This window comes from Bacillus rossius, chromosome 18 (assembly GCF_032445375.1).
Source record: "Bacillus rossius redtenbacheri isolate Brsri chromosome 18, Brsri_v3, whole genome shotgun sequence".
Taxonomy (NCBI): domain Eukaryota; kingdom Metazoa; phylum Arthropoda; class Insecta; order Phasmatodea; family Bacillidae; genus Bacillus; species Bacillus rossius.
The window spans coordinates 8,387,691-8,412,495 of record NC_086345.1 but is presented as its reverse complement, the minus strand read 5'-3'; the positions used below and the strand labels follow the sequence as shown (position 1 = coordinate 8,412,495).

Here is a 24,805-nt window from a genome sequence, read left to right as displayed (position 1 = left end):
AAATGATTCAATTTTATTCATAAAAGTATGCAATCATTTCATCAATGGTTTGTTATGACGTCACGTTAAACTATCGTCCGTAAACCGACCTTACCGACAACCAATTTTTTAAAATAAATTTAAGCTAAAAAAAAATGGCAAACATTTTCTAATACTTTTTAAGGAACTTAAGATGATTAAACGTGTATCATAATATCGGATACAGCATTTATTTTTGTTTGTTCGGATGACCAATTTTTTTATATACACTTCATAAATACGGTTCTACTGTATGTGCAGTTATCATTATTGTATTTGCATGTTCAGGATAAATTATTTTACGGGCTAATTTCCCAAATAATAATACAGTATGTGCATAGAGGAATGTCCCAGTTATAATTTTTGATAGTATCAACTGTAAACGTTGTAAATTGTAGGTTCAAGGTCACAATTAAAAAGTAACTCAATCAGTAGTTTTAGATGCAAGGCCATACTTGCGCAAAATGGCGACACCTAAGTGTAAAACTTTTTGTGTGCTGCAATTTGCTAAGAGTGATCGGTAATTTCAATTCAACGTGCGTGTGTGATCCCCCATGCGGCAAAAACATTCGCCCATGGTACAGACAATTCAGGATGACACAGCTCTTCTTCGCTGGCCTCCACGTTCACCTGACGTAACGCCATGCTATTTTGTTTCCTTTAGGGCTTTATAAGAGATCGTGTCTACGTTGCGCCGCTACCTAATTATTCACAAGAGTTGAGACACGGAGTTGAAAAAAGGCTATTCTTCCATTACTCCGGACGTGTTAAACCAAAGTGTGGGAAGAATTGGACTTCAGGTTGTATGTGTGCCGTATAACTAAAGGTGGACATATTGAACATTTGTAAGAAAAAAAAACTAGGTTAGTTTACCTTCAATGTTATGTATTTGTTGTAAATAGTCTAGACGGGGACACTGTTTAATGGACACCCTATAATCACGTGTACGTGATGATTAGAGATGCGAGTGTTTAGCGGGTGCATACGGTGCCAGGCCCACAACTCTCTGCAGACGCTCCGGAAGTCAATGAGGCTTATTACACGGAATGCAGCCCCGAGAAAGAACGGGAAGCCTACGATGTGCATTCTGTATTGCACAGACCCGAACAAGCCCGAATATCTACCTTCGGCCAACGTCAGCATTAAAATGATTTGACAGTATTTTTAATGCAGCTATACTAACCTAACATAACCAACCATACACAATTTTGTAAAGTAATAAACAAAACAAAAACTGACGAAGTTGGCCGAAGGTAGATATTCGGGCTTGTTCGGGTCTGTGCAATACAGAATGTACATCGTAGGCTCTTCAGAAAGAACAGCCCATAAATTCAGTGTCTCCTTGAGCGGTCCGCAGCAGAGGCCTGGTGCAGAGGGAGAGGGGAGGGGTATAAGATACGTCACGGGCGAAACAACTTCTCAAGTAAATTTTAAGCCATTTTGGAAGTGTGAAGCCCGGCGGGAAACGACAAAAAGTCGCCCCCCGAAACAACCAGTACCAGATCAACGCGGACAGCAATGTCCAAGCCCCCAACCCCCAGCATGGTAGACTCTTTTCTACTCCGTCCAACTCTTCTTCCGGATCCATCCTTCTGTTTTCCCGTAAGCCTCCTGCTTGATATTAATGCATGAAACTTTTGCATCCCGCATGTAATATAAGTGCCAAGGTTTTACCTGTGTCTATGTAGGTTTTACCTGGACTCAACCTATCTAGTTTTAGTCTATAATAGTCAGTGAGGAGAGTCAGTCTTGGCGCCAATCGCTGTCATGGCTGGCCAATTCCCCTCCTAGCACGCGATGCATGCTACCTCTCCTGCATGGCTAAAGCCTTGCATTATTAGGCATAAAGACTTCGGCCTGAGACGCACTTAGTCTCCCTCCCTAACCCGGAGCCCTCCCCAACACACTTATTTTTTATTTATGTTAGGAAAAAAAGCAAAGAACATCTTTGCTCTCGGTGAACGGTATTTGGTAAGAGCAGTTTCGAGGAAATGGAACGGAAATGCGAGACAGCGGTGCTGCGACTGCACAGAAGTGTCAGAAACCTCGAAAAAGATGGCGGAACGCAAGTGCAGTAACGTAAACCCGTACGTCGTCCCTTTGGTAAATGTTAGGTTACATACCAAATGAAACTTGATAATAGTGAAACTACCCTGGATTAATTTTGGTCAACTAAAATAGGCGTAGTGTAATCCGAAGTTTTAAATGACCTAAAAATAACTGGATTCAGAATTATTATAACACATATTCTCTCATCCTTGCTTCCTAACGGTCTTGGTAGCATGGTGGAAGTCGGCCTCCGTAGCGCAGTCGACGGCACACCGGGCTACGGTGCGGGGGCTCCGGGTTCGAATCCCGGGTAAGACATGGCTGTAATTTGTATTGTCTTAATAACAACCTTCAACGAACTCTACCATTCCTCCATGACTCGGGGTGACTTCCAACTACAACATTAAGGGGGGGAGATTGTTGCACACTGGTGACTGTCCAAACTTGCCAGTGTGCCATCAATCTTTTTTTAAAAAAAAAAAAAAAAAAGTGGAAAGGTGTGCGCTTCGGAAGAATGAGATCCGTGGAACAAATCTCATCCAAAATTATTATTTTATACTTTTTAATAGCATTATAATATGCATTTATATAATGATACGGTTTAATCACCTCAATAAGGTTAAGGTTTGTTTGTAGGAAATATTTACAGACTGATTTAAGTCTTTTAAGCAAACACAAATACACAAACATACACTTAGTGTTACGTGTTTTAACATATTTCAGGATAATATTTTAGTGTGGACGTTTACAGCATTAACTGTTTAATGTAGTTCAACAAGATGGGCAGTATTTTAATATAATTCCTTGTTGAAAACCAAGTCCAAATCCAGAATCTATTGAAATGAGACTTTAAGTTTGAAAAATACTTCAAAGACAGCACCCCGGTCGTAATGATTTAGAGTGCCAATAAAATGTTTAATATCTTTGACGCCATGTGCGTCCCAACACAATTGTTCTCGCTAATAAATTATAGGTTTTTTTTTTAAGTTGCTCTTATATATTGTTATATCTATTTAAGTTTACAAAATGTATTCGAGGATAATTTCACTACTATAAAAGATTACTTTGGCACACCAATACATTTAATACATTCCCCGTGGTCAATTATATTGACTACAGCTCGCTGCTATAGCAGTTTCTGCATGCATGCGCATAAGACTTTCAACTTGTCAGATTTCAATTGAGAAATGCGCGCTTCATCGCATTTCTAGTGCGTATTAAAATTTCACTCTCAATGCATCTAAATGAGTATAACCTCAAAACCGATATTACCATCTTAGTAAACAGAATTAATTATAGTTGGGCTTAAAAAAGGCTAAAAAAAAATTTATGTACTCATTAAAATTAATACTTTTCATATGTTGTCAGTATTGTTTTAAAGAATTCTACATTGAATTCGGTGAACAATTTTGTATATAAGTTTATTTGCAAAACGAGACAACATGAATTTGCTAGTTACCGAGGTTAGATGTTTAAAAATCACTGCCGAATACTGAATGACTCGCTAACATTATTATTTTTTTTTAAATTTTAATACTCATTAAAGATGGATGTATGGTCATTAATAACTTAGTCTGGATCTACCATCTGGATTTATAGATATCAAGTAACTTAAGCTCAATATCGGGAAATCACTGAACTGTCATTTCGTTCTATAGTTTATAGACGTCCTAATCATTCTTTAAGATAAGATTTATGAAGTTGTAAAAGGTCTTGGTCTTCATACGGCTGAACAAATCGTAAGCTGGGTAAGTCCCGCTTACCCGGGCGAACACATGGTGGGAATAGTTGTTTATAAACACAGAAGACCTAACCACATAATTACAAAACAAACCAACCTATTTTAACTGAACTGAAGAAAAAAAACCTTTGACCAGTATTTTTGCTACAGAGAATTCTAGGGTGAAATGGAAATTTTAGTCACAAACCTATTTGTTTTTGTTCAGATTTGTGATATATTTAGTTGAATGTAGTTCAGTAATGTTCCCAGTTCAAGGAAAAGTGAGAAAAAAAAGTTTGTATTTCATTTGCTGCTCATGACTCTTGACTTAGAAATGTGAAGTATACTTTTTCAGGAAGAAGTATAAACCAAGCGATTTCAACACAAATCAAGACATCCGTGTGGATCCTGTTTACAAAACGCATTTACGAATTCTATGAAGGCCGAAAAGTAGTTTTGTTTCCGGATTAAGTATTTTTGGAAGAGTAAAAAAAAAGAAAAGCTAAAACACGTGTTTTCAGAGTAAATTTTGAACACGAAACCCACGGTACATATTCTTGAAAGCACTTTAAGGGACTTGCATCACACCTTTATCTTCATTTCCCCGCTATATAATGTTACGGTCGCCGCTCATGTGCACGACGAGAAGACTGCGCGCCAGTCCAGAGGGGACACCGCGCTAGAAGCACCAGCGAGCGTCGCGCTTATCATCCCGCCTCGCCGACACAGATACGCCCCTGACTAGACGGACCCCTTGTTAAATGTTTCCAAAGAAGCTCCCCCCCCCCCCCCCCCCAGCACTGGCTTGAAGCACAACGCACAGGACATGACGTAGCCCTGGCGCCAGGCCAGGTATGCTGAGCCCACCACTTGCCCCGATCAAGGCCGCCGTTGCAGAACCATTGGCTATATATATGTCCAATGCCAGAACTAACATTAGCGACGCTGCCAGCTATCTCGCTCCTGCGCTCCTAACCTTAATCAACATCTGGCTCCGTTAAAGGCATACTACAAACATACTACAGTATGTCCATTAGAGAATGCTCCAGTTGTAAATTTTAAATGGCATCAACTGCAAGCGTTGTAGTAGGTTGGTTCCACAATCAAAGAGCAACACGAAACAGTTTTAGAAGAAGCGCATGCGTGTGTACTGCTTTGTCGTTCTCTCGCCTGCAGCGCCCACCTCTGGTGACTCCTGAGCGTAAAGCGTTTTGTGTTCTGCAATTTGCCAAGAGTGGATCTGTAATTTCAGCCCTTACCCATTGGAATCTCTTTGTACTTTATACAATTTCCCCGGGTTTTCTCTGTATTCCCCGTGCAAACAATTGTAGAGTGGAAATGCTAATAGAGCTAAGTGCCCAAAACTGAAAAAGTTGTTCTTTCATGGCTATGTAAACTAACTGTCAAGGCCAGTGCCCAGCTAAATGAACCAAGTGCCTATCATACTCCTAGTAGTTGCAGTTGACAGCCATAGATGGCATGGGTGGTATGTCAAGCCCAGTGGTACAGCTAAATGTGCTAAGTGCCTTTTTGTACCATTACACAAGGTGATGCAGCCATTTGTGCAGTGAGAGTTTGTTTATGTGTATGTTAAAATGGAGGCGGAAGAAGAAAACAATGTAAATGTTAGTGTGTTTGCTGCAGTAGAACAAGAACCAGGGGCGTGGAAAGCAAAGCAACATGCTGCACGTATACGTGGAATGTCTTACGTTACAAAAAATAAGAAGGAAATGCCAGCAAAGAGTCCACCTGGCAATGTTGTAAGTAATGTTCTAAGCACTATTTTCGTACAATGTTTGTGGCATCTTGTGTTACTATTGTGTACTGTTTGTGTGTTTTTATGAAGATATACAAAACAACTTTACAATATGGGTGCTATATTTAAAAAAATTAGCTTAAAGTCTTATGCTTTATCTTCATTATAATATTGCATTGTCACACGATTTACATATGTATGCAAAATTTCAACTCAATCAGAAACCGGGAAGTGGATCAAATTTAACTTGCAAGATTTGATTACAGACAACGGGACAGGTGAAGCTAAATAAAAGCTTGTAAAAAAGGGGGGGGGGGAGTTAACCCCTCTTGCGCATGGCACTAACAATAGTATTACTTAACATTATTCAGTTTTATATTGGTGATGTCACAGCTAAAGCAAAAATGTTATGTTTCTGTTGCAGGTTATATTATGTGAATAATATCGAAGCTTATACTGTTGCTTTAATTTTCAGGTGATGTGTAAATGTCGTTATGAATGCAAACAACTGGTGGATATGAAAACCAGGTTGTTTGAAGGCTACCATGCATTAAACATGAACGAACAAGGCAACTACTTAATGGGATTAATAGATATACTGCCGGTACAAAGACGCCGGCATGGTAAGTACAACTATGCATGTGAGAGTCGAAGACAAACAACAGTGAGTTTCACTATTCCTGATGGAAAAGGAAGCCATGGTAGAGTGTGTAAAAGCAACTTTATGAACATTTTTGGTGTTTCGTCACAAAAGATTGCAACATTAGTAAGAAAGAAAAAGGAAGGCGTTTCTGTTTACAAAGACAAACGTGGTGGCTCAAGAACCTGTAAATTCACCTTTCAAGATAGGGTTATGGTTAGAGAACACATTAATCGTATACCCAGAGAACAAAGTCATTACAACAGAAAAAAGTCTGACAAGGAGTACATAAGTGGCGATTTGAATGTAAACAGATTGTTCACTTCATTTAAAATACAACATCCTGACAGTCATGTGACCTATAAATTTTATCGCAAGGTTTTCTTAAAAGACTTCCCGAGTGTATGTTTTAGGCAACCTCGTGTAGATACTTGTAAAACGTGTGATAGGCTGAATGCGATAATGAAAGTCAAAGACAAAGCTGATGCGGTGACAGCGAAAACACAACTGGAATTACATCATCGTAAGAGTGAAAAGGCTTTCATGACTATGAAGAATGACTTCATCAGCAGCACATTACCTGGTAGCGAAACATGTACACTCTCAATGGACTTACAAAAAGTTTTTCAAATTCCTAAGCTAACCCACTCTAACATGTACTATTCGCGTCAGTTAGGTTGTTATAACTTTGGCATACATATAGCTGATACCTCAGATGGGATAATGTGTGTATGGCATGAAGGCCAATCATCGCGGGGAGGGAATCAGATGGCGTCTTGTCTCTTGCGTACTATAAATGACCCTGAGCTCTTCAAATGTACAAAAAAAAGTTATGTGTTTGGAGTGACAATTGCTGCGATCAAATTAAAAACCGAATGCTACTGTTTCTGTATATTTTTCTGGTTGCTGCAGGACATTTTGACTGTATAGATCACAAGTTTCTTATGGTGGGGCACAGTTTTTCTGCTTCAGACAGGGATTTTGCACTTATAGAAAAACGGTGGAAGTGTTCGAAGGCACAGACCGTGAAGGATGTTGTAAATGTTATACGGACAGCAAGACCATCCAGACCATTTCGTGTGCTGAATATGGAGGGAAAGTTTCTTGATTTCAACGAAGCTGCTAAGAAATGCATAAACACTTCGCAACTAAAGATATCTAAGGCGGCTTGGCTACGTGTAACAAAAGACAATCCTGCAATTGTCAAGTACAAAACAAACTTTGGTGACATCGAAGGGTGGGAAACCTGCCGCGTTGTAAACAGAGGTGTTTCAGTTGCAGACATTGTATCCACCGAATTCACCAGCTTACCAGCGAGTATGCCACTGCCTGAAGCTAAAAGACGGGACTTGCTGACTATGATTGACTATGTCGATGAAGAAAACAAAGACTTTTATCGCAGTGTTTGTTCATAAACATTTACAGTGTGATGTACAGCCAGGGTTTCACTCCAGTAAACATGTTGGTGTATAACACAATCTATAATAAGAGTTTTGCCACCTCTGAGATGTTACATTCAAATGGTTTATTTTTTGCACAGTACTACAATCTACAATCTACGAACATAAATCCTTTACTTGAATTTATTTGTGATAATGTATATGTCTTTATTCATAGTGTACTCTGCTGTCAACAATAAAGAAACATTACTGTGGCACTTGGCTCATTTAGCTTATGTACATAGCACTTAGCTCTTTGCCAATATTTAAACATGTGTTTTTTTAACATTAGTGTTTGTAAGTATTTTATGTGCACATTATCGTGTTTATGTATGGGCTGGGTATTCTATTATAAATAAAAAATATATTTCGAAACAATAATCTGTAAACTATTAGTCTAATTTCGGTCATAATTTTTACAGACAACTTTGTGGCACATAGCACTATTTGCAGGGCCCTTGTTGTGGTACTTAGCTCTTTTCCAATTTAACATAATTTGTAGGTGTATTTCTCTAAATTATGCAATACCAATGCGTTGTTAACTTGTTCAGTAAAACAATGTGTGGACTAAGATATGCTATACTATTTTTGAAATGAATTAAAACATAAATGGGATGTAGGGACAGTTTTTATTAAATATCTTTAAAACAACTTTTTGGCACTTAGCTCTATTATCATTTCCACTCTACAATTGTTTCTTCCTGCCCCATGTATCAAGATAACAAAAATATATTATATTATATTAAAAACTTATCAATACTATTTTTAACCACAAATCATACCGAAAATATTTTTTTTTTTCATTTGAAAACACAGTTTGTAGTGTTATTTCCAAAGCTGCTAGTCTGATTACATGAGGAAACGCGTTCTACAAAACCTAGAAGCGGCACATTATTGATTGTTACTCGGTGAACGACTATCGACTTTAGATTGTGCTTCAAATCATTATCAATACACTGTTTGATATTTTATTGTTTCTCTTGCATTTAAACTAGACATTAGATTGTTTTTTTTTTTAAAGAACAGACTGTTTCAAGATAAATGAACACAGATGTATTAAAAATTAAATCATGTTTGCTAGCCAATCGTCGGCTTACTTCTAAAACCTCGTAACTCCATTTCAGTCAATTTTACAGGAGAACAAAGCCAAACTGACTGACAAAGATACGAGGTTTTATGATTTGTGAATAGAAAAGAGACTAAGTAGAGTTTAATTACGAGGTTTTATCAGCACGTGCACTATGAAAAAAAAAATACACCAAACACATCCGGAACATAAAACTGGGAAAAATCTGGACTTACGAGGTTTTAGAAGTAAGCCGACGCAATATTTTGTCAATACCACTTTGTGTTCCATGTTTTGACAGTCTGCGGGGAACCTGCTCTATGCTTGTAGCTGAGAGGGGCTACTCACGAGGCGGAGTGCTGGTTGTCGCCGAAGTGGGATCCGTCCCTGGGCAGGAACACGTCCATCTCCGTGCCCGGCTCCTCGCCATCCTCCTTCTGGAACAAAACACCATAGCCAGGTGTGCAACAGCTCTGCCTGCCACAGAGGAGCGGCGAGACAGGCGCAAACAGGGCTCGAGTTTCACGGGTTACTTGTTCCACTTTCATCAATTCTTATACCAGAAATATTGCAAGCAATGAACACTAAGCTTTTAAGGCAGTTTCTAGTTCGTTCAAACCTTTCTCTTAATGCTGTAAGACTACTATTTTGCTGTTTATTGTATTCTTTTAATATTTTTTGTTTGCTCAGTTTATTATGAGAAATTGTAACTTTCTCCCACATAAAATATTTCTATCATCTTTCAATTTAAATTAGGATTACAGAATTTTTTTATAATTTACTGGTTCAAATTTAAAAACAAAAACGTTTCTCACAGCAAATCGTGAAGGATTCGTAAGTGGGGCCCATGGAAATTTCGAGGGCGTGGGGGGCAAAATTAGGCACGAGGTGTAACAGATGTCATATCTGGATACAGTGCCCATATTCTGTACACTGCCCATATTTTGGCAACTTTGTACATGAACTCGTTGGAGTGTATTTCATGCATGTAAGGCAGCACATGAACATAATTAATTAGTCGGACAGGTATTCTGTCTAGTATTGTTTTTGGTAGAGTGAATGATTAATAAACTCCACTAAAGGTAAAAGGGAAAAAAATTTTAAAAAATTATTTTAAGTTTTAGTTATACTTATCACTGGCTGAGAATCAAACCAAATATGGGATTCGAACGCGTCAATTGTTATTTTGATAAGTGATTTTTTTGATGAATTTTGGAATTTTTTTCCGAATTTATAGGTTAATAAATACAAATTTCCAAGATGGTGCTCATATTGGCCTGGTTGGCTAAGAAATTAAGCTGCTTTTAGGACTTTAAACCATATTTTATGAAATAAAAGTATTTTTAACCTAAAATTAAAAAAAATTGCAATGACAAAGGATCGAACCGAGGAAGGATATCGATCAAATCAATCAGTATACTAATTACAGATTTTTTTTATGAATTATGAAATTTTTCCTGTTTTTCTAGCTAAAAAATTACAGATCTTCAAGATGGCATCCAAAAGTCGAGATGGCAGGTGCCACTGTAATAATAAAAGATTACTGTACTCTACTGGGTAAAAATTAAAGTAACATGGTGGTAGGACACTCTAGCAGGCGAAAAAAAAGATGGTGGCATCCAGCAGACGAAACAAGATGGCGGACATTATGACATACTATCTGACGATATATATACCCTGGCATTAGTGGTGGGAGGTCAGACTGTTGGCTGCTTCAGTGGAGGAAGGATCTGTCGCTGTTTGTTTTTAATATTGCCCTCACCAGGTTTGAACCATGGATGTGTGTTTTTAATAACAATTTATTAAAATTTGATTACTAAATTTTTTATAAATTTTAAATTTTTAGATTTTCTAGATGAATGATTACGATTTTCAAGATGGCGGCCGCGACGTCATAATCCAGGATGGTGAAGTATTTTTATTTACATTTTTTATAAATTTTAAAAAAATTCCAATTTTATAGCATAAAAAATATGGATGTTCAAGATGGCGGCTGTAACGAAAATTGAAACGATCTATAATCCAATATGGCAGCCATAACGAAACGCACAACGATGACATACACATCCAAGATGGCAGGCGTAACTAAATGTGCAATGTTTCTAGAATCCAAGATGGCGACTATAGCCATATAGTTGGCGGTTTTTTTAAATAATATTTAATTAACTTTTTTGAAGTTTTTTGAAGATTTTCCCGATTATCTAGCATAAAATTTAGATATTCAAGATGGCGGCCATAATAATTACAGTGATTACATCATAATTCAATATGACGGGTGTGATGCAAAAAAATTTTACTAAGAAAGTTTTTAGTTTATTTATAAATAAATTACATGTTTACAACCAAAAACCGAAATAGATTAAGTAACTAAACATTTGAAGAAAGCAATTTTTTAATTTTATTTTTGGATTTTTTAGTAAAAAAATTAAAGAATTTCAAGTTTATGGACAAGGTCAAGGTCTATGTCAAGGTCAGGGTCAAGGTCCAGATATCAGTGGCTTATGGCAGCTTGCTTTTAGGAGTCTTAAGCCATTTTTAGGAATTTGGGTTCTTTCTGAATCAAAAGTCTTTTGAGGTTTATCAAATTCCGAATTTTTGAGTCTTTGAGGAATAAGATGGGTAAATTTCCCTCAAAACGGGACTTTTTCCCCCGAAATAAAGATTTTTTTTTTTTAATTTTTGTGTAATTTTGTCATTTTTGAGGAATCTTGAATCTAAGATGGCCGCTGTGATGTCACAATCAAATATGGCGGTTGGCACCTCCGTCACCAAGCCTTGAAACCTGGGCCCGGAGCTTCATTCCTATACTACTTACATTAGAAGGCATAATATGAAATACGTTCTGAGATATTCATTGCTGGATGCATTGAATTAAAAACATTCTAAACATTTTCAATGCACGGGATAAAAAAAAATATTTTATCGATCCTTTTGGAATATTGAAGAACATATAAGATGTTATGTACATTATGTTCTTAAAGTGTTACAGAAGTTTATATGTTACAGAAGTTTATATAAGTTTCCTGAACTTTTCCAGACGAAATAGGTACTTCGAAATCTACATACGCCTGTAGGCTGTGCCAAAAAGGATTTTTTGTTTGTTTTCAGAGCTATTTAATTGAGATTTTTTGTTTTTAATAGTAACCCATCTATAATGTCAACTAAACCAGATAACATGTTCAATCCGAAGACACTACCCGTAGAATTCATGTTATTGATGTGCAACATCTTAGTCTCTGTGTACGGTATTTGGTAGGACTAATTTCGTGAATGGAACGGGAAACTTTATAGTATTAACGGTCTGATGAATTTTAACAAGATTACCAGAATTTTTTTAATAAAATTCCTTGTCGAAAATAGGTTCAACGACAGGGTTTCGTATATTTTTGAAGGTTTTTTTTTTTTTTTTTCGGTTTTATCGGAGTCGTTTCATTATCTAGTTCAAAATTTTGGTCTACAAACGGAATGATTCGATACTCCGCATAGCTGCTCCGGCAGCGAATTCTAGCGGCGAATGCGGAAACCACGTCTGATAAGCGCCCAGAAATTTAGTTGAAAACACCATTTTCGTGTATTTATCACGCTCGGCATTATTTTGAAGGATTCTATGCTAAATTTCGGGTCCGTGGCCGGAGTTTCGTATTGTAAGTGTATTTGCAACACGAGAGCACGTGAACATGATAGTTACCGAGGTCATATGTTGCAAATCACTGGCTAGTACTGAAAGACTCACTTAACATTTTTTATTTTTATTTTCAGTGGTCAGTGGACGAATATCAAAACTCCAAAGTAGATTATTTTTGGTTTATCTTTACAGTTTCCTTTTTCTCGGAGGTTAGGTTATGCCTGGCACCGGCGTGTTCGAGGTACAGTGTAGCTCGGTGATAACTCATGTCGCACAGGCATTTTCCTGGGTTCCCTGGATAGTTTACAGACGTGAGTTAGAGGGCACCTGTTTGCAGTCTAGTCACCCCCTTACCCCCTTCACCAGTTGGCAGGCCGGCAAGTGGAAAGAAGACAGTCGTTTAGTTAGCGATGCCAACGAGAGACCGCTCGCAGACGGCTTTGGTACCTTCTACCTTCTGGAGAGGGGGGCGGTGGTAGGAGTGAGGGAGGAGGGAGGGAGAGAGAGAGAGAGAGAGAGAGAGAGAGAGAGAGAGAGAGAGAGAGACGAAGACCCATGTGTTGCGACGCGGCGCGCGCGAGTGAGTAGTGGGATGCAGTGAGTTCTGGGACAGAAGAGACTTGCGACAGAGCGAGTCACTGTCCAGCCAAGCTCCAGTGAAGGGTGCACACAGTGGATTTACTAGGTTGTGTAGTCCGACATTAGCCTGTTTATAGTTCACGACACGGGGTGTAAATATTGTTACGTTTTACCGCGGGGTTCGAAAAGGATAGCCCTTTTATAGATTTTTATCACACAGTTTTATTGATGGACACTACTTTTGTCACTTACAAATAATCTTCTAAAATGGCAAATAATCAATTGCACTTAAAAATAATGTTGCTTCCCCAGTCACTCGGTTCTTACACACCGCACACCTCGCCGGGCCGCACCTCTGGCGCAACTCTCGCCGCAACTCCCCTCGTGGACCTCCGTCGCGGGACTCCGCCACTGCCGTCGCAGCTCCTTTTGCCGAGATCCCACTCGACGCCTCGCTCGGAACTTCGCTCGGAACTCCGCCACGCCCGCGACACTATCGCTCGGAACTGAACACTTCGCCCTGGAACCTTCGTCCAGGGAATTCGCCGCTTTATCAACCGGAAACGCCGCTTTATCACCCGGAAACTCCGCCGCGAGAAAACTCCCGACTCCCCTGAACTCCAGCCCTAGAACCTCTGTCCAAGAACTTCGCCACTCCGCCGCACCCGCGGCACTATCGCCCCGGAAACTCCGCCGCGGGAAAGCTCCCGTCTGAACTCTCTCTGACTCTCCTCTCTGAGGCCCGCGTTCTCCGGCTTTTATTACAGCCCATGCACATTCCAGAAATCACGTGCGCGGCTGGGGCCAGTCGCGTCATTCCGCGCCGACCCGACGGCAGAAATCTCTCGAAACACGTGGCGGCTTGCGTAACTCCGCAGCTGTGTAGGTTTCGGATGTCAAACTAACAGCGCCGCGCGGGGGAGCTGAGGACTGGAGGGAGGGGAAGCGGCGACCCATGTGCGCCGCGGAACGTCTCATGTTGCGGCGGCCACATGATGTCAGCCAGCTGTGCACCTGCACCCCCTGGTCTTCGCTGCAGAGAGGGTGGCCTGCCACACAGGGGCGCCTGGTGTTCAGTTAGGCCTGCGGCCTGCCGGATGCAACACACAGGTCTTTACGATGCACCACCATTAGCGAGGGCTGTGGGTTCGATTGACCAGCCCTCTGCATGACTCAGTTTACGTGGCCTTGCTCACGTTCGTAACAATATTAATGTATACAATAATTTTGACATATCGAACCTTAACATGTCCAACACGTGACAGCACGTTATGCCCGGCGTCAAGATTGCAAAAACAAAGAATGGCAGTGCTCGCCCCGAGACGAAAGCAAAAAGCTGCGACCCGAACGGAAGCTAGCGCCCCGTAGCCCCCCCACCCCGGGGCCCCCTGGCCGACACAAGGCCAGCTGCTGTGGCGCCACAAGTCTCGTGACTAGACACAGCGCGGCGCCAGGTCTGCCAACAACACGTCGAGGCCGCTGTCCGTTCGAGGAGCTCCACCGGCCAACACGGCTGTTCGACATTTAAACACATCGATAACTATCGATAGTTGAATCCTAATTTTCAATCGATAACCTATTTATAAAAAAATTATCTATATACTGCACTGTAATATTATCGATGGTACTGTTGCCATCGATGATTTCAGAATCATCATTAATATTGATATCGCTGTTATTATAAATACTATCAACAGTAGCGAAAATAATTCATAATATTATCACTCTCATCGTTATTAATCGTGACACTTTTTTTTTTTTGCTTAGATAGTCCTTAGGCGGTATAACTCATTAATTTCCCAGACTTTTTTTTTTTACATTACGTACATTGTGTATTGATTTGACTTTTGACAAGAATAAAATAAAATGATAAAATATTGGTTTTCGGTAATTAGAATTATATAAATATTATTTTCTATTCTGTTAGTTGATATTTTGATCAATCTAATTGCTAATACCTTAATTTATATCACTTTAAAAAAATTCCATTTTTTTAATGGGTGCGTGAACTTACGTACGCGCGTTAGAAGTTAAAAACACTTGCCGCGAACAGACAAGTTACGCAACGTAGAACTACGGAGAGGACAGACTATACGGTCTGCAGACGTAAGGATTCCGTCTCTCCCCAAAAGGCTCGGGTTGCAAATGACAGCGAGTCGCAGGCGATAAGGATCGCTTTACAAGCTCACGCCAGGGACATAGCCAGGGGGGTATGTCTCTTCAGGGATTTAAATTTAAAAAAAAAAATTGTTTGTCTGTAAAGACGGTTTACGGAAGATAGTTTAACGTTACGTCATAACAAAACATTGATAAAATGATTGCATACTTTTATGAATAAAATTGAATCATTTTTATTTTAATAATAAAAGAATAAATACTTGAAATTATACTAGTAATCAGATTTTTAAAATGCATGGATAATTAACCTTTATTGACGAAATTGTTGTTGTAATAAGTAATGAAACCCACATTAACTTTTCACTTAACTTTATAAACAGTCGACGAAACAGTTCACGTGTAGATGACTTGTAATTAATTTTAAATCTGACGTTTAGCTATAAAGTTTAAATATAATTATGAACAAGTTTTCATATAAATAAAATGTAATCATATATATATCATCAATTATATGAATAACCATAATTTTTTAGTCAATTGTAACATAACCTATTATTACTGCACTCGCCAACAGCGTAACGGAACAATGAGCGTAACGGGACACAGCGTAACGGAACAATGAGCGTAACGGGACACAGAGTAACGGAAAAATATGAGTACGGGACACTTTTTCGTGCGTGCAGCCGGCGTTCATCGATTTATTAGACGTTGTCACGTCAAAAAAAAATTATTGAACACAGAATAAGAAAATTACAGCAACTTACCTGCATGCGGTCACAGAGAGATATTTTTTTTTTTTGAAGATTTATTGCAATCCTTACAGTGAGCTACAATAATACGTTTACTCCCACGTAGAGCCCAACATGCTACAGATACATACGCGGCAGGAATTATGTTATGTCTGATGCACAGGAGCACCAGGAATTATGTTTGCAGGAAGTCTATATTTAATGCCGGTTTGCACACGTGTTAGCTGTGAGCATGTCTTTTACACAAACATGACATGTGTGTGTAGTGTATTAACAAGCTCTAATGTATATGTATTTATGACGAAAACATGAAACAATAGACTTAAGAAAAAATATTAAAAACTATTAAATAAAAATAAAAATATAAAATGTTCAGTTTTCTTTTCTCGAGAAAAATCATTTCTTAAATTTCTATGTATAAATGTATATTTCTATGTTTAGAAGTATACTTGTCCCTGAGATTTTAGTGTGGCAATTTTCTTTTAAAAATTAATGCATTTAAAAATAATTACTTGTAAAAAAAACTTTTTACTGGTTATACCGGACCCCCTCCTTCACAAAATCCAGACTACAGCACTACACACACACACGCGACTTACTGCTTAGGTGCAAAAGACTGTCAGCGGCATTGTAATTGGTCACACTGTTGGAAGAATGCAGTTAATGTACGGACTTTAACAGTGACGCTCAAATAAACAAAGGTTCCAGAAAAAAAAACGGATCTTCTAGAAGCTACGACAGATGCCGGTTTCAACGTTAACAGTTCAGAGGTAAGTCGCAAAAAGAGAACGCTTTCCCACCAAGTAGGTACATGTATGTATTTAATGCTCTTAGCATGAGGCTCTGCGCAAATTTTTTTGTACCTTCAAGCGACCGTTATATTTTTAGTAAATAAACACGATATCATTGCTTTAATATTTAAATTCATTTTACTGTAACATTTTATCAACTTTAGATCCCCCTTAAAATTATGGCTGAGTACCGAAAATATTATATATTTCTAATTTTAAAAAAAAGAAATAATCTAAATTCATAATAAAAACCCCGTACTTGACACTTATAACGGTAAGTATCAAACCAGTGTCTAGTAACTGCAAGCCTAGTACATTGGTTTGTGCCTGTTGCTGTTGGAAGTTTTCCACAGGGAATAAACTGACCATAGTTTCCCCCCCCCCCTCCCAGGGGCCGATATGCAGGCTGAAGGAAAACACGCTTTCACTGCAACAGCAATTGTTTTTTATTCTCTTCGCGCACCTTTAAAGTCGCTCAGTTGTGACTTAGGATCGTTTGGTACCAAGAGCCAGAAAATTATTTGACTTTTCCAGATTTCCCAGACGAAAGTAAATATTTTTACAGTTATTTTTCAAGTATAAGCTTTTTTCAACAAAATGCGTACACACACAAACCAAAAAAAAAAAGTTAAACTGGTTGTATTTAGAATAGTTGTAATTGTTGTCTACTTTTCGGTAGCAAGATTTTTATTCTATGTTTACCAGTTTCTATGTTAATCCAAGTTACATAGTTATAATACCAATTGTATTATTCATGTAGTTATAGAATTAAGCAGCTGTCTACATTATAAAACAATTTCAGGACTGTTTTAAGACCTTTTAAAAAATTTCATTACCACTTATTTACATTGCACGATATTTGTACGTAGCCTACATAATAAGTTAAATTAAGGGGAATGGAAAGGTAAAATATCTTGGGAATGCTGGAATCGAATATCAAGGATAAAATCTGAACTACTCATCATATTTATTTGCGGTTTGTTTTGCCAACTAGATAATTTAATTACAGAGGGTTGTGTGTACAGAAGTGGCCACAATAATGCATAGTTTTTTAGAAAAAAATTAAATAACTTTATGCATAAATAAGGGGTATTAGCCACAAAATTATAAATTATACCAAAATATAATTTTTGAATGGTGTAATACAATATTATCTAGAGCTCTATAATACAGAATTTTACGTAATTGCTCAACAAGCGTGTCCTTCCTTACCTAAATGTTGCATGGCAGGTTTTAATTGGTTAAAATTCCTTTAAAATTCAGCGATCAAGTGTTTTTCACTTTGATTATAATAGAGTTCTAGATAATATTATATTACACAATATAAAAATTACATTTTGGTATAATTTTTAATTTTGTGGATAATACCCCTTATTTCTGCATAAAGTTATTAATTTTTTTTCTAAAAAAAACTATGCATTATTGTGGCCACTGCTGTACACACAACCCTCCGTAATTAAATTATCTAGTTGGCAAAACAAACCGCAAAGAAATATGATGAGTAGTTCAGATTTTATCCTTGATCTTCGATTCCAGGATTGCCAAAATATTGTACCTTTCCATTCCCCTTAAACTTGAGTAAACATAACACGAAAAAGCTCAACTATTCGCATGATCATGCCAATTTTTGTTAAGAGGATGAAAAAAAAGAGATTATTTCTACGCGATTTAATTGAACAGTCGCCAAATTTATATTAAATGTACGACTATTAACTGCAGGTGGCTACAAAAATACAACACTGAAGTAAGCAGAAGGCAGCAGGTGATTTAACTTCCATGACTTTCAACACAGTGACTGATCATAAATACCGTGACCATTCCTCTAGTTTCTTTACATTGTCGCTACTTGTGACTACTTTGTTGTCACTGTGGTGATTATAGTGACCAATCTTCCAGTTTCCTTACTTTGTTATAACTTGAGTAACTTTCCTGACCAACGCTCTAATAATTGTTACTTAAGTGGTTATAGTGACTTTCTTAGTGAATTTCGTGACGAATCCTTTAGTTTCGTTACGTTGTTGTTACTTTAGTGACTTCCGTAACCAACCCTCCAGGTTCCTTCATTTGTTGTTACTTTAGTGACATTCTTGACGAATCATCTAGTTCCTTACTTCGTTGTTTCTTATTGACTTCCGTAACCAACCCTCCAGATTCCTTCATTTGGAATCATCTAGTCCTTACTTTGTCTTTCCTTTAGTGACATTCTTGACGAATCATCTAGTTCCTTACTTTGTTGTTACTTTAGTGACATTCTTGACGAATCATCTAGTTCCTTACTTTGTTGTTACTTTAGTGAAATTATTGACGAATCATCTAGTCCTTACTTTGTCTTTCCTTTAGTGACATTCTTGACGAATCATCTAGTTCCTTACTTTGTTGTTACTTTAGTGACATTCCTGACGAATCATCTATATCATTCATTTGTCGTTACTTTAGTGACATTCTTGACGAATCTAGTTCCTTACTTTGTTGTTACTTTAGTGACATTCTTGACGAATCATCTAGTTCCTTACTTTGTCGTTACTTTAATGACTTTCGTCACCTGTACACACCCTGGGGAAGCTATTTAGTTGGATATATGTTCCGCTTCTCTCCACACTGTTGGCAACCCTGTAATCTCTAAGAACGACACGGCAAAGAAGGCCACGGGACAGGCGGGCGCAATTCCCTCGTCAGCGCCAATTGGCCGAGCGCTTGCCGACGCCTCCGCAAGCAGTTGGCAGGCCTGAAACAAACAACTCGTGCGAGGAGAGGAAATAAGGCAATCGCCCGTCTCAAACGTGAACCGAATGGGTGAAAAAATGTTACCAACATTTCAACTAAAAATGTCACACAAATAAACGAAGAGTTCTCCGTCCCGATAACTGGCTATTCGTATCAAGTACGCCACCATCCGAACGTGTAAGGAAGAAGACCTGGTCACTGTTGAATGTTCTGTCAAGGGTGTATGTTACGTTCCATGTCATTATATTATACATATTATATTTAAGTTCCTCACGGTTAAACATGACGACATGGAAAAAAATATATCACATACTTTTTTGCATGATTAGCTGGAAAAGTTGCATTTTTAACGTTTATTCCTGCAGAACGGATAACGGAAATGAAATGGAATATAGAACTGTAAATATTTTAGGTTTAAAGTCAAGTTTACTGGCTACTACGTTTCTTACAGAAAACAATTATTTAATTTTACGTATCCTTTTTAAATCCTCGGACTTTTTATGATTTTAAAAGGCCAAATAAAATTAAATATATTTTTTCCCAAAATAATTAAAACCATATCACGCAGTAGCCACCAGAAAATGTTCAGTTATGTATTCCATTTGATACTCTTTATCCATATGCAAAAAAAATGTAATAAATTCAACTTTACCATCTAACTATGTAAAAGTATGCACAATATAAAAAAAATATTTATTTATATTCATTTCGTTGAAGTTCGTCTTCTCAAAACGTCTACAGGTTTGAAAGTGTTAGACGTAAATATAAAATATGGACCTCCAATATTATTTTTTTTATGTTAACGTTCAACCTAAGAAATCTTTAAATCCATACGAATATATCAGTCTGTTTTTAACCAGCATTTTTCGTAAATTTAGGGTTAATATTTTTAACAGTGCGTTGAAAATTTTCACAATTAAATTAAAGAATAACACTGGTAACAAGTTGTCTAGGGATAATCGTAAATGTATTGCTATGTTCTTTACTTTATGGGTACTGGGTTATTTTATTTAAGAAAAAAACTCAAGAAAATTATCTTGGAGTATTGTAAATCTTCCAAAACTTGTTAGGTTATATAGAAAATACACCCTTATTCATTTCATGTAGTTACGTAAGACACCTTATTTAAAAAACATGAACGATTAATTTTTAAAATGTTGCGTAGTTAAAACTCTTGCTACTACGTTAATGTTTACACTGTGCCCGTGTTTATACATATAGTATAGATATGTGGTCTTCAGCATATTAGAGTCCAGAAATATTGTAATTCACACTTCAACTTATCTAATTATATGCGTTACCCTCACTTGTCTGTTGCCTGTACTGCTACAATAGATAGTCAATTTTGGTAGTTTTGAATTTTACATGATATCCTCAATATGAGGTGTCTCATAGTTGTTTGCTTTTTATATAGTGGTTATCGTTGAAAAACAATTTCGCCGTAGTCACAATTTTCCACGAATGATGACATTCTGTTATAAGAAAAAAAAGGCCGGGTTCATAAACGGCAAGAGACGAAAGAGCGCAAAGAGACAAATCGCAAAAAAACGCGCGAAAACAACGGTCGTTTATGAAAGCACGAAACTTTCAAGATGTTACCAACCTCCAAATTTGAATTGAAAAACACTGGAAGTAAAAAATTTCTTCCAAAAGCTTCTTTTGATGATCAATGTTATAATTAAATCGTGTGAAATCCTCAATATTTTGATTTTAAATTATTTACTTTCATTGTCTGAAAGTTTGACAAATGGAAACGTTAAGCATGCAACAAAAAAATAATCTTAGCCTTCAATGTACTTAACGCGCGCATATTTTATAGTTTTCCGGAATAATTCCTTTTAAATATTTAGAAGGCGAAAATGGCAAGCCAAATTCCAATAGCTCGGCAATGCTGGAATGTAGTGCTACGTATAAATATTTTACGTTTTAGCTGTAGATGAACTGTTAAATGTCTCTGTTGTCTTCTCAAGCCATCCATCTTAAACGATTGTGATTAGATAATTTCCACAGCCACCTTCCTGTAGGCAGCGGCGACTTTCCAAGCAAACGCAAACTGAAGCTTCGCCAGATAAAAAAGAAACACAGCAAGATAGGTTATGAAGGTGGTGAAAACTGCGCAATGCGAGTTGAGGCTAAGAATTCCAAGTCTGCTGTCTGTTTGTACTGGTGACGGGAACAGATGCCAGTTCACGAAACGCCGACAGGTATCCTGTACAAAGTCGTTCTTCGTAGAGATAATGATTGATAAACTTCACGGAATGTAATGGGAAACAATTTATATTTATTTTAAGCTTTAGTTACTCCTATCACTAACCGAAAATCAAAACAAGGACGGAAATCTATGGAGACAATCTTATATTCATTGACTTTTTTTTAAAATGATTTTTAGAATTTTTCCCGAATTTCTAAGTTAATTATTACGAATTTTCAAGTTGGCGACCAATATGTCATCAACTGCTTACTGGAGACTGGTATACTGGAAACCTAAGCTGCAATTATAATTTTTCACGATTTTTTAATTTTTTTGACATAAAATTACCTTTCTTGCATCTAACACCTATCGAACCAAGAACAGGAACCGATCGAATCAATCAGTAAATTACTTGCTGAATTTTTTGATGATATTTTTTTGTTTTTTCCTGATTTTCTAGCTTCAAAAAATACAGAATTTCTAGATGGCTGCAACTATGGCGGACAATATGGCGGATGCCACAGTATAAATTCTACTGCACTCTATCGGGCATACATTAAACTAATATGGCCACAGCACCCTCTAGCAGACGAAAATGAGATGGTGACCTCCCCCAGCTGTCAGCAAGATGGCGGACCCAAGATGGCTGCCATGATGTCATACTGGCTGGCAAAATATCTGCCTTGGTATTAGTAGTGAAAGATCAATCAGTCTGCCGGTGGTTTCCATGGAGGAATGTTCTGTCGCCATTTTTAATCGAATGACCTCGTCAGATTCTAACCAAGGACTCCATGACGCACGTACGTTTCGTAACTAAAAATATTAATCAAATTATTATTTTTTTTTACTAATTTTAAAACTTTTCCGGTTCAAATCAGATAGTAAATACTGATAATTAAGAAATTAGCTGTAACGAAAATTGCAAATTTCTAGAATCCAAGATGGCAGCAGCAACGAAAAGTGCAACGATGATACCATACCCATCCATGATGGCGGGCATAACGAAAAATGCAACATTTCTAGAATCCAAGGAGGCGACCATAACGAATATTGCAACATTTCTAGAATTCAATATGGCGAAATGTATTTATTAAAATTTTATTTTAAAAATATGTTATTAATTTTAAAATGTTTCCTGTTAAAATCTGATAAAAATTACAATATTCAAGGTGGCGGAATTTTTCAAAATGGCGGGATGAGTTTATTAAAATTGTATTAATTTAATTTTTATAATTTTTTTCCCCATTATAATCGGATACCTAATAATTACGGATTTTCAATATGGCGACCGTAACGAAGATTACAACACTATGGAGTGGTGAGTTCGATTACAAAATGGCCGAATATTCTAAAATTCAAATGGGATCAAACATGGTGGAGGATCCAAAATGGCCACCGGGGTCAAGGTGACGTCAGAGCGGTTGGTAATTGACGTGCACCTCGCTCCAGTACCAGCTCTAGCAGCAGAACAGACATTCATGTACTACTTATATAAATACATAATATAACCATCGTTAGTTGTTTATAAATTATTTTTAAAAATTTAATTTATATTTATTAATAGGTTCTAAAAATTTAAAGGCCAATGTTTATGTCAACCCTATTATGAACTAAGAGCATATAATAGTGTTGTATAAATCATTAAATTAATAGTTTGCCTTTGACATGTATTGCTTAAATTTTTGTATATTATTCTTTAGTAAATAAAAATTAGGAATTTTCCAAAGCCCTGAGAAACTCAGTGTATGTAGGATTGTGGGTAAACCAATTTTTTTTATTGAATAATGAATAATATAAAAAATTACGTAATACACGGCAAAGGTTACACACAAACTATTAATTTAAAACTGTATACAACACGATTAAATGCTCTTAGTTAATGCTACGGATTGATATACATTCACAGTGTCAAAAAAAAATCTCTTAAATGAATGCTTTATATTTATAAAAATAAAAAAATTATGACAGTCTACAAGAGTTATATAATTAATTTATTTTAAAATAAGCAAAAACAGGAAATTACGTAAGCAAAAAAAAAACCTCTGAAATATTCGCGCGCTTCTAGTAACAGTAAACAAGCTGCCTCTTGTTTTCTCCGACGCAGGGTCTGACGCGCGAAGAGCGCCTGTCACGTCACGTAACGTAGCATCACGTCACGTCACGTCACGTCATGTCACGTCATGTCACGTCATATCACGTCGCTCGTCAAGAGTCAGCCCTCACAGGCTGAGGCGAGAGAACCCCGCACTGCAGAGAGGTTTTTCAGAATGTTCACACTTGCCTGGTCAACCCGATTCAACGTTTTTTTTACCTAACACAACATTTCAATTAAAATGTTCTAACAACTAGGCTATACCACAGGCTGGTTTTACGAACTATAATAAATACAATTAATCAAGAGAAAATTAAATACAAAATAATTTACTATTCTCTTGACTGTACCGATTTTTATGTTAGAACGCTAAAACCATTTACAAAAGATAATTCTCGCATGATTTAAGGGAACGGTTTCTAACTATTCATATATAATATGCAACTATAAACGGACGTGAGGAATTTAAAAATAAAAAAAATGCCAATTTTCATAAGACTACTAGGACTTTGCAAGCAACAGGCAACTGTAATGTTTATTTCGGGAAGTTGTTAGTAACTTTCGTAACCTGATGATACACTGACATGTTTGTTAACTCTCACATATTAAAGGCCAAGAAACACTCTGTGGCCAAACAGACTGAACGATTCAGTCTTCTAAATACACACATGACAAGACCAATGCATTAATTTATTTTTTAATCGTTAACAGTAACAGACATGCGAATAATCAAGCCACTAATTATGTTAAATTACAGTAGATGGAAAATGGTGGTTCAAGGACAGACGGACTGTTGAGGATTATGTTGATTAGCACAGGGCTGTCGTTGTGGGGGGGCCCGGGAGGGGGGGGGGGGAAGTGAGGAAGGGGTGCGGTACGATGACATCACGAATAGTTCGGGGCGTTACTGCGAGAGAGCGCTAGTTTCGTGGTGTTATATTTTTTTCTGTAGTTTTATAATAATCGTGGTCACCCATAAAAGTACCAACCACGCATGAAAGTGCTTAATTGTGTAAATAGTCCAAACTAGAACACACTCCTTTAACCGCTCGGCCACCATGGCGACATGAAATACATAAGTCTATTATTTTAAAGAGTCCTTAAATAAATTAAAAGTTTAAAAAAAATTAAATATTCTTAAGGCAAAGTTATGTCGTTTGAACTAATCTCTAATAATAAACTATTACATATAACATTGCGTACGTATGTCTTTAACATACTCCCTTTTCATTCCTATAATATATATAA

The 24,805-nt window shown here is 37.3% G+C and overlaps 1 protein-coding gene across 2 annotated transcripts in view; it reads right to left on the bottom strand.

Annotated features, from left to right (window-relative positions):
- LOC134541326 (proton-coupled amino acid transporter-like protein pathetic) overlaps nucleotides 1-24,805 on the bottom strand; it is a 152,724-nt gene that overhangs the window by 54,784 nt on the left and 73,135 nt on the right. For both annotated transcript variants that reach the window (XM_063384735.1, XM_063384734.1), the window contains exon 3: nucleotides 9,037-9,125. In XM_063384735.1, the coding sequence (XP_063240805.1) occupies nucleotides 9,037-9,125 (89 nt within the window). The remainder of the gene's footprint in view (nucleotides 1-9,036; nucleotides 9,126-24,805) is intronic.